This window comes from Sceloporus undulatus, chromosome 5, assembly GCF_019175285.1.
Source record: "Sceloporus undulatus isolate JIND9_A2432 ecotype Alabama chromosome 5, SceUnd_v1.1, whole genome shotgun sequence".
In the NCBI taxonomy this organism is placed as follows: domain Eukaryota; kingdom Metazoa; phylum Chordata; class Lepidosauria; order Squamata; family Phrynosomatidae; genus Sceloporus; species Sceloporus undulatus.
Window position 1 is genome coordinate 13,683,624 of NC_056526.1, and position 11,332 is coordinate 13,694,955.

Below are 11,332 nucleotides of genomic sequence, written 5' to 3' on the forward strand. Positions count from 1 at the left end.
GTTATTATTATTATTATTATACTTTATTTATATACTGCTGTAGATTTACACAGCACTGTACATACAGACAATAAAATTGATAAAAATGAAACCTGCCAATGGTGTACATTCTACAAAATACATATAAAACAATAGATAGTAATACAAGATAGAATTAGATAAAATAAGGAGGCAACACCAATGTGCATTGACACTCCTTAACTTGTGTCCCACTGTGCATCAGACTCAATGAGGATTTGTCCCATTGTACATTGGACTCAATGAGCATATGCTCCCCATGTAGTAATGTACCCATATTGGAAATGGAAGTTACAGAACTGCCTAGTTGTAATTTGTGCAGATGTAAATCCACCTACAAAGACTGAAGCCCCCAACCATGTATACATTTTGCATAGAAGAAGTCTCCAATTACAGCACTGTCTGCACATTAAAAAATATCAACATTCCCCAGCTGGTATCCCATTGTGCATTACTCCAGCCCATGTGTTTATATTCAGCTGGGTTCCTGAATGTTTGTAGTTCAGGATGATTTGAGCTTTACAACTAGCCAGTGTATTTTGCTGTTTTTAGCTTAGAGACGGTCACAATGCTTCATTTATTCTCATGTTTCTGGGTTTCTCCTGCTCCCTTTGGGAAACCACATTTACCTTGTTCATATCAAACCAACTATTAAAATTCTTCCTTCTGTTTTTCAGAACAGTGTCACCAGAATTAAAATCTTTTGCTGTTGGTATTGAAACTTTGTGTGGGAGGATATTTGGTAAATGTTTCCTATATTCCATTTGGTTTGCTTTTTAAATGAGTACAGTACAAACATGTCTTCTATGTCTCACAAATATATTTAAATGGGTACAGTACATACAGTATGTCTTCAGATATGGTTGGGCTGCAATTCCTAGCACTGTCTACCCTTTCTAGGGCAGATAGAAGTTGTAGACCAACACCTAGAGTACTGCAGTTTTCCTACCCCTATTTTAAATGGAACTGGCTGTGGATGGCTGTGACTGGCCAGCAGTTGTGATGTCCGTAGTCTATGCTTTCTATGCTCCAATCTCTGCAGCAATTTTGTAGTTTTACAGGCAACTGTTGGTGTTTGTCGCTGAGATTTGGTTTCTTTCAGTGGGCAAGTGTAAGTCAAGGTAAACCATATACAATTGGATGAAATCAATTAGGTTCAAACGAAACCTCATGTTTCAGTTGGTGTGGGAATGAGACCACAATTGGGACCAGTCAGACCTCCATGGAGAGGTTTGTTCTACTGCTGAGGTGCCCCAGGAGACAATGCTTTTCCCCACATTCTCCTACAGTTTCTCTGGAGGATGTGGGAGAAGGCCTTATGGATGAGGGGGATTGGAGAAAAAGTCTATGATGGTGTTTGAGTAGAAAAAACACATTGAAAAGCCTAATAGTGAGATCAGTTCAGATCCTTACTTCACTTCTGGATCTTCTTTACAGGGGGACTTCCTGCACCAATTTACTATGGTGCATTGATTGATCTAACTTGCTTGAAATGGAGTGTGAAAACCTGTGGAGGGCCAGGGTCCTGCAGGTTGTATGATACTCAAGCTTTTAGGTGAGTCTCGATACAGAAATGTTGTTATAATCTGGACTGTGTTCTGTGTAATGGCCTTGCTTTTGAGTTGGTGCTGGGTTCATTTACTCTTTCCTCCACATGGTGAGTAGATCATAACAGTATTCACAATCCCAATTTCTTTTGGAGGAATGAGTAACATGGGTTGTCACTGTCATCTTCAAAATATTTTGTTTACAGGCTGAACAGGCATGGGGGGGGGGAACAGACTCAAGAACATTGACAGGTCATACTAGACTCAAAGGAACATCCACTCACAGCTTGGAAAAGTTACTTTTTAAAATACCCTTCCTGGAATCCCATAGCCAGCATGGCAAGAGGCCAAATTGTCCAGGAGATTCTTGGAGCAGCAGACTAAAAGAGTAACTTTTCTGAACTCGTGTTCACTTTGACTTCTTAATTCTAACAACCCCCTCCCCCGAATAATACCAACTCAGTTTATTTTTCATTTTTAGTTGTCTTCTCTGTCCAGATAGCAATGACAAAGCATTTGATGTGCCTGCAATAATAATAATAGTAATAGTAATAATAATAATATTGGAAAAGTTACTTTGGGGTACTGCAGTTCCCAATGGGTATGTTGGCTAGGAGATTCTGGGAGTTATACTATGCCATTAGTGTCTTGCTTTCGTACTTCAACAGAATGCAGAGTGACAAAACTGCAATAAGCCAAAGAAACAAACAGTATCCAATAAGAAACAGTCTGGGGTCAGGAGCTGTAAATCAAAGCAGAGTCCATGTAGGAGTAGCAAGAAATGTGCTGCATCCACACTGCAGAAATAATCTGGTTTGACACCACTTTAACTACCATTGGCCAATGCCATGGAATTCTGGGAATTGTAGTTTGTTGTGGCACCAAAACAGAGTCAGAATTCCCAGAATTCCATAGCATTGAACCATGGCAGTTAAAGTGGTATCAAACTGGATTATTTCTGCAGTGTGGCTGCAGTGCAAGATATCTTGCTACTCCTACATGGATTTTGCTTTGATTTACAGCTCCTGACCTCTGGACTCTGAGACAAGAAACAGTTGAGGGTCATAAATCACAGGACCATATTTCACAGTAGCTACAGACTGAAAGAGTCTTATAAAGCCCACCAACTCAGCCCCACCCAACTTGTGGACCATATTTCAAGAGGGTGTTTCCCAGCTGTGTGTGCACAGCCTTTCACTTCACCTGTATAGGAAGACTGGGTTTGTGCCACATGCAGAAGCCTTCACCTTTTCCAAGGATATGGAACTATCTCTCTTATTGTCTCCTCCTCTGGAGAACTCAGGTGGCTATCAGACTGAGCTGGAGGAGGGCACATATGTGGCAGTCTGTTCTTGTCATATGAAGCTGAACTCTTGAGAAGGACATGACAATTAATGACATGCAGGCAGTGGTGTCACTAGCTAAGATGTCACTCATTGTGGGGGGTATGGTCTGGGAAGGGTGCACATTTGCCCTTCCTGCTCTCTATCATTGGACTTACTCCACTGGGAAAAAGCTCAGTGATGAAGAAGCCGGGAAAGGTGCACATTCTCCCTTCTTGCACCAAAGAGGGAGGAGGGCCCAGCTGGGTGTCAACCCTCCTCTGTGGTGTCATCCAGTGCAGTCCATCACCACAAACACCTGCTCCCTTCAGTGATGCCGCTGCACGCAGGCATGCATTGTGAGGTCAAATTTTTGGACCTATTTATGTGAAGTCAAACTGTTGGACAATGGAGAATGGATGTATCCAGTCGTAGATGCACAATAATGCACCTTGAATATTGTGTTGATGCACATTATCATTGCACATCGCACAACAAGGTGATGGATATGCATGTTCACCATTTCTGATATGTTGCTCTATGTTCATATTCAGTGAATGAATTGTATAGTGCTTGTCCAACATAACTATTCAGGTTTGGGCTACACTGAAATGATACAGGGTCTCAGTCTTAAAAAGTAACTTTTCCAAGCTCTGACCCTGACTATGTTCACAGTTGTAGTGACTAAACTAAATTTCATTTAACAGAGCACTTAATCATGATAATGGATGAAAACATACTGAGAATAATTTAATCCTCGCTGAACACACTAAAGGTGGCTAGTTAGGGCTAGGATTTATGCAGATATTATGGATTATTTCTTGTTTGAATACATACATAGCAGCATTGAGGTTTTTCATGGTTTCTGGGCAGGAGAATCTACCTAGCAATTAGTTTAAAAATTCCAACTGCTTTCTACAATTCATTTTCAATTGGAAAGTTAGTGCCTCACATACAGTAGTAACTGATTAAAGGTTTTTAATTAAAAAGTTTCCCCCATGGTTGTCTGACAGGGAAGAAATCTACACAGAAGTTAGGAATAAGTTCTGTCTATTCTCAGCTCTACTTTCTCTGAATTCTTGACACTAGTTGTGTTGCACCAGAAACGATTTCTTTGCCAGGCTTTATTTTATTGTTGTTGTTTTATGACACATGATTAAAACTATTTTTCTATTTAAAAATTAACCTCTAACTTTCCACCCACTTCCTTATTTTATCATAAAGTATTTTCTCTGTTTTACACCTTTTAGTATTCTTATAATTTTTGTCCTTACTTTGGAGGCCAGATATTGGCCCGGTACAGATTAGGAGAAAAGGGGCAGCCAGAAGCCTTCCCTTTCTCCTCCGGATCATTGCTACGGTAACTGCATAGCTGCGACAATGATCCGCTGCAAAAAGGAGCTCCGAAATGGAGCTCCTTCTTGCAATGCCGCAAAGGTGCCATTTGTGCCCTGGGACATCGTGGTGATGTGTCTTGTGTGCTGCGCCATTTGGATGCGTCACATAAAACACGTCATGGACATGCACGCCATATAGACGGCACTTCGTCAAAATGGTGCTGCCCATACGTATTAGATTTCGGGAGCCACACCGCTTTTGGCCCGTCTGTACGGGGCCATTGTTACCCAGAGTGTGTCTGTGGAAGAATCAGCCTCTTTCAAGGCTGACACTATGGTGGGTTACAAACCACCTGTTTGGGGCAGGCTGCACCCGCCCCTTTCCCCGGTGTATTGGGGCCTCAGTGGCTAGACTGGCAGCCGCTGAGGCCCCAATCCGCCGCTTTCCAGGCTGCAGGGAAGCGGCAAAAGGCTGCTTCCCTGCAGCCTGAAAAGGGGTGTCCCTGGGGCTTCAAGCCCCAAGGACACCCCGTGGCGGCGGGGAGGAGGAGCTGTGTGAAGGCTGCGCCCAGCAGACCAAACCAGGTAGGAGCTCCAAAACGGAGCTCCTTCCTGCTCTGCGCTAAGGGCACACTAAGCGCCCTAGCATGGAGCGAGGACGTCATGTCCACGCCGCCCTGTATAGAGGCGGCGTGGTCGTGACTTCCTCATGGCAGAGTCTGTGTGGAATGGCCACCGCCATTTTGTGCCCGCAGAGCGCGCACTAGGGTTAGGGGGTGCGGAAGCACCGCCCCTTTCTAATCCTAGTACGCGCTCCGTGCTTACTTTCCTGCCCGTTTGTAACGGGCCTATGCTTTCCTTGAGGTGGACAGCAAAACAACCTCCAGCATGCCCCTCCTTGCTATTTCTGTTACGCATTTATCCAGATCTATCATTCACTCCCGCCTCGTAAAGATATTATTATTATTATTATTATTATTATTATTATTATTATTATTATTTCTAGTGAGCTCAATATACATGTATATTGTCCTTAAAACTGAGCACTGTGACTCTAGTTTTAGTTTATATACACAATGACTTGTCAGCAGTCCAATCTCCAACAGTCTAGAAAGGAATCTGTTGTTATTTGCCATCCAGTCAACGTTGATTTATGCGAATGAGAGACCTCCAAGTCTCACCCTGTTATCAATAGTCCTGCTAAGGACTTGCAAACTCAGGACTATGGCTTCTTTAATTGAGTCCATCTATCTGTAATGTGCTAATCTTCTGTCTTTTCTATTGCCTTCTACCTTACCAAACATTTTTGTCTTCCTTTCTAATGAGTCATGTCTTCTCATGAAACTTCTAAAGTACAACAGTCTCAGTTTAATCATCTTGGGAAGATTTGGGGTAGATTTGCTCTTGGATCTATATATTTGTGTTTAGCGGGGGGGGGTGACACTGGCAGAAGATCTCTCACGGGCAACAACAGTAACATCACAACTAACACTTATTAGTGCTTTGCAGAAGGAGAAATTGGTAAACTACCTCTGAAAATCTTTTACCCTGAATGCCTTATGATGAGATATGGGGGGCAAAATCTAAAACCTGCTATTTTTCCACTTGCATATAGGGCCCTTAAAGGCACCAGATCTTGTCTGATCCTGATGGCTAAGCAGGGTCACCTCTAGATAGTATTTGGATGGGAGACCACCAATGAATACCATATGAAGAAGGCTATATTTCAGAGGAACTAGCAGAACCACATCTGAGTATTCCTTGCCTTCAAAAACCCTATTAAATTTATGGGGTTGCCATAAATCGATAGGTGATTTGAAGGCACATACACAGAAACATATAGAGGCTTCTCAGAGGCTGTCACAAAGGAGTCTGAACTAGCTACTATCTTGTTATTGTGCTGGCAGAAGAGCCCTATTTTTCAGGCAGAGCTTCAAGAATGGACTGCCAGTTACCAGTCAAAGGTTATCAGATTTGCTGGACTTTCAATATATTACTGTTCATTTATTGCTATTTTTAAAATCATTTTCATTGTTATTTTAGTTGCACTATTAGTTTAATTTGTATTTTAATATGTATAATTTATTGTGTTGTTATTACACACTCTTAAAGTGGAAGCTGGTGAGGATGCTGGGACATGCAGTTCAAGAGCATGGGAAAGCCTACATTTTATTCACTTCTTGTATACAGCTATACAGATCTGGGCCTCCCATTAAATAGAGTATGTGTGCAGATTCTGAATGTGCAAAAAGATTAGCAAGTTCTTATTTTTTAAACAGAGTTTGAAACTGAAATTTCAAAATAGAATTTTAAAAATTGAAATTTAAACTTGAAACTAATTTCAAAGTTTGAAATTGAAATTGAAATGCTAACAAATTTCATTTGATATATTTTTACTGACTGGCAGAGGTGCTTGTCATATTTCAGCTTCATTTGCTACAGTAACTCAACCAATTGTTGGTACTATACACTTTGCTTTTGTGCAGGAAGTCAATTGCTATTCTGCCTCAAGTAGAAAAATGTCTTGGGCTATCCCTGGGTCCATGCCTCAAATTCAGTTATGGCTGAACTTTCTTGTGTTTTTTTTCTATCCTAGAAATGTTTATCTTGGACTCAATGCTGCACTCAGATTGGGATGCTGCATCTTATATATCACTCTCTACATTTTAATGATGAAGCGATTCAGGCATGACAAAAAAGAGGGAAATACCAGTGGAATGCCTGAGGTGCTCTCTGTAAATTTATCAACAAATGGCTCTAAGAAAGAAGATAATTCTTCTGGGATGATCTCAGTCCATGAAGACACACACTTGTGAAAAATGGCCACTAATGGATCAGACATGTGGCTGCTGCTAGTGCTTTCAGCATCAAACTTTGTGTGTATGTGATTCTATGTGTGTATAGTTCCTGACCATGCCAAATCCCATGCTGACAATCCAGGCTACATATATATATACCAGCCAAGTCAGATCTCTGGGAATAACATCTGACAGGTTTGTATGAGAAACCTGTGGTGGTGGACATTTTAGTGGACTTTGCTAAATCAGCACTTCTGAAAGCGTCTGCAGGCCAGACCCCTTTTGTACTCTGGATTCTTCTTGTTGACAGACTGTGGCAGATGTGTCTGGAGAAAAAATGCACACATTAGAAAACTTTGCATAGACAAAAAATAGATTTCGACGGTGCACCAACAACATGCAAAAGAAAAATGTGTCCAAATCATGCATATAGTTTGAAGCATGTATTGTGCACAGTTGTGGGGGACGTGGTTGTTTGCTTTTCTAATGAGAATCCAAAACTGGTTTTTGGTGAGGGGAGATTTGCCTGGTGAGCAAAAAAGTCTCCCTTCCACATGCCACTAAGAGGACCATAAGCTTGATATCTGTGTCTTTTCTAAGTTGACCAATCTTTGAATGCTGAACCCTTACTAGAACATGTCTCCCCAAGAAATGCACACTCTGAAAAGCCAATGCCCTTCTAGAGAAATCTGCTTTGCAGGTACCACAAATTTACTGGTGCAAACGACACCAAAAAAACCCAAAACAAAAACTAGGCAAGCAGAGCAGCAGCATGAAACAAACCTGTTTCATAGCCATCTGTGCAATTCCAAGCCCAGTTTTCCTCAAAGCCTTCAATATCACTTGTCAGATATCACTACCTATAATAAACATAATGAACCATTTCCCTATTCTAGACTTCAGTCATCTCCCACAGCTAGAAATCATCAGAAAAATCCTGATAATCCCAGTTCTATCCCATTATCAGTCAGTTTCCACCCATTGTCTAAAATGCTCCCACCCGCAGCCAGGCACAGACTGGACATGGAAAAAATGGGAAGCAGCCAGTAGTGGAGACTTTAGGGACATGTCAGTCCCTATGCATCAGTTATTGACTTTACAAGGAGGCAGGGAGAAAAAAGGAGATCTGAATCAGCTGAAGGTTGCCTTCTTCCAGGTTCTAAATAAATTATTGGTACTCTTATCCAAGGGAATAAGATGCAGTGGCTATAGAATGGGTGGATGCATAGTGTCTGCAGACCCTAACCATAGCATCTGTTTAATTCGTTCAGTTTCTTGAGCCAGGCACATGTATAACCTATAGGACAATGAAGAAATCTTTAAGGACACATAAGACCAACAAGTATGAAACATCTTTTCTCATAAAGGTTGATGCAAGACCAAAAAAAAAAACATGATTTCAAAACAATTCCTGAAATTATTACTCTAAATAGCTAGTGATGATAAAGTTGTGTACAAAGCTAGGGAAAATATGTCTTTAGATTTCATTTCCCTGAATTTCCCAGGGTGGCAGTGAAGTTGTTTAATCAAGGAATATTTCCAGCCTCTTGTTGTGTGCAGCTGGGCTCTTTCTTTCTCAGGAGTCTTCCCGCCCCTGTGTCTTAAGCATTTACTGACAACCTATGGTGTGTTTTTATCAGTTCTCTGGAGAACCTCTGCGAATGTGGGTTGCTTGTTTTTGTCAATGGAGAACTCATGGGGGAAATGGATGCCCAATATAGTGAGTTGTGGGGTGGTGGTGGTGGTGGCACAAACAAGTTCACGTGAATTCAAAAGCACATGAGCACCTTATGAGCACTGAAAAGCCATGACTGGTATCTACCTAGTAGATAGATCTACTAGATGCAGAGTCACACCCTCTCAGTCCAAGAAAACCTTTTGATAGCATGCCATAAGGTGGAAATGACTTGGCACACAACAACAATAAAAACAAAGATGCAGGGACAGATAATACATTCAAAAATATTCAACATATGGTAAAGAAATTGTGTTGGGAAACCCTGATGAGAAGAAACACGGGCTGATCAGAAACTTTGTAGCTGGGACTTTTTCTGTACAAAATTTACTGTATATTTTATTTTATTTTGCACAGAAATATTATCTTCTGCACAAAGCAAGATAGTGTTTTCTGTCTGTGTGTGTGCGCGCGCACACAGAGACTTTGCACAGAATAAGTCCTGAACTGGATTTCAAAAACTGCAATTTTCAAAGATTTTCTTGCAGGAGGAAGAACATTGATAAAATGACCCACTACTTCCTTCAAGAACAAAATTGGCAAAGAATTACATCCCCAGGCAGAGATGCATTCTGCCATTCCCACCACTTTTCTGCATAGATTGCCTGAGAATTTGACATCCAACTGCTGAGTTCTCCCTTCCTCTCCATCAGTTAGTAAATTCAATAGGCACAGGTGACTGATGGCTCCTACGTCAGGTTGTTGTTGTTGTTGTGTGCCTTCAAGTTGTTTCCCACTTATGGCGGCCCTAAGGAGAGCCTATCATAGGGATTTCTTGGCAAGATTTGTTCAGATGAAGTTTGGCATTGCCTTCCCTGAGGCTGAGAGCATGTGATTTGCCAAAGTTTCATGGCTGAATGAGGAATCAGACCCTGGTCTCTAGATTTGTAGTCCAACACTCAAAGCACCATGCCACACTGGCTCTTGAATTTGCTCCAGATTATAATCTGTATTTTAAAGGCATTCTCTGTAACTTGCCTTGATCTCTGGAAAGGCGGGCTATAAATAAATAAATATATTATTATTATTATTATTATTATTATTATTATTAATTTAAGGAGTTATCCAAGGTGCTGAATAATGCCTCCAGAATATGTTTAGTACCTTATAGTTTGGACTTCACCTGAAGGAGAGTCACTGCTCCACTGACAATGTGAAACACCAGCCTCCATGGGCACAGACATATGTAAAGTTTGGGTATAATAGCTCCAGTAGAAGAGCCATGAAACCCACTGGATGACCTTGGGCAAGCCACCCTCTCTCTTCCCTGAGAAGAAGGCAATGGCAAATCTTCTCTGAACAAATCTTGCCAAGAAAACCCATAGTAGTTTGCCTTTGGGTCTGAAAAATGACTTAATGGTACACAACAACAGTAGAGAACCACCATGAAAATCCAGCATGACAAATAACTGCAACATCCTTTCTAATTGATCCAGTTCAGAAAACCCATGGCCTATAGCTACATGAGTTTTTGGTGTGCAGGAAGGGGGTGGGGGATAACAATCCTAAGGTTTTTCTGTATCTTTTTGACAAATACTGGTGAAAGGCAAGGCTTCAGCAATTGGATAATTTTATTTGGTGACTGAAGTGTGGGCAACATCATCCCACCCACTCATGAGCCTTGTCAAAGTAAATATTCTTTGTCAATTTGAAACTGAAGTCATAATCTGATTCTTAATGATACTTCAAACTATGCATGCAAATTGGTCAGAGGGCTTTGATATCAAGCCATGAAAGTATACCTTGCCTTTCCCCTTCTCTTCATTTCTACCACACCTCTCCCTACTACATTTCCATTCAAAGCTTGCTGATCAGGAATTATCATTTGGGCTCATTAGTGACAAGAAAGAACTGTTCTGTCATTTATCTTAAGCCATATAATACTGACTTGCTGGAACAGTAGTGCTACCTCACACACATGCAGAAATTTCTCCCCCCAAATACTTGAATTCCCCAATAAATTACCACAATGTGCTAAAAGCTCTCAAAACAGATTTGCTTCTTTCAAAAAAAGATAAAAAGGAGGAGGAGGAGGAGGAGGTGGTGGTGCACATTAGAGATACTTTTATTTCCTCCTTGTTAATGGGTACAAAACACCTTCCTCTCCCCTTTAGAGAAAAAGATGCAGCCAAATTATGAGAGAAACACCCAGTCCTCTAAGATAATTCTATAGTTTGTTTTTTAAGGGAAATGGATTTTGTCAACATGGTAATGCTTTAAAAATAGGTTTCAGGTATTGCCTCTCATGCTATTATGTGTTACTACATGAACAACCCAGTCATTCCTACTTACTCAGGTAAGATCCAGTCCAAGCTATTGGCAGCTAAATGGGTTTGGAGTTGCTACATGGACGTCCATTTAGGTAAGTCTCAGAAACTTTGGCGCGTTACAGATGGCCCAGAAGGGGCTGTCTCGCACCGTCGCCGGTTGCAGAGTCCGGGAACCGCAGCAGCCAAACAGCGCGGTTCCCGGACGCTGCCAAGAAGGAGCATGAAAATCGCACTCCTTCTTGCTCCCCAGAAGAGATGCCGCGAGGCGCTAGTCGTGCACTCGCGGCATCATTTCGGGGGCGTGA

At 41.5% G+C, this 11,332-nt stretch overlaps 1 protein-coding gene across 8 annotated transcripts in view; it reads left to right on the forward strand.

The window, feature by feature from the left end:
* Positions 1 to 9,787, forward strand: part of LOC121931873 (solute carrier organic anion transporter family member 1C1-like) — a 42,647-nt gene extending 32,860 nt beyond the window's left edge. For all 8 annotated transcript variants that reach the window (XM_042469979.1, XM_042469978.1, XM_042469981.1 and 5 more), the window contains 3 exons: positions 696 to 760; positions 1,456 to 1,573; positions 6,821 to 9,787. In XM_042469979.1, the coding sequence (XP_042325913.1) occupies positions 696 to 760; positions 1,456 to 1,573; positions 6,821 to 7,040 (403 nt within the window). In that variant the 3' untranslated portion in view covers positions 7,041 to 9,787. The remainder of the gene's footprint in view (positions 1 to 695; positions 761 to 1,455; positions 1,574 to 6,820) is intronic.
* Positions 9,788 to 11,332: the final 1,545 nt, after the last annotated feature.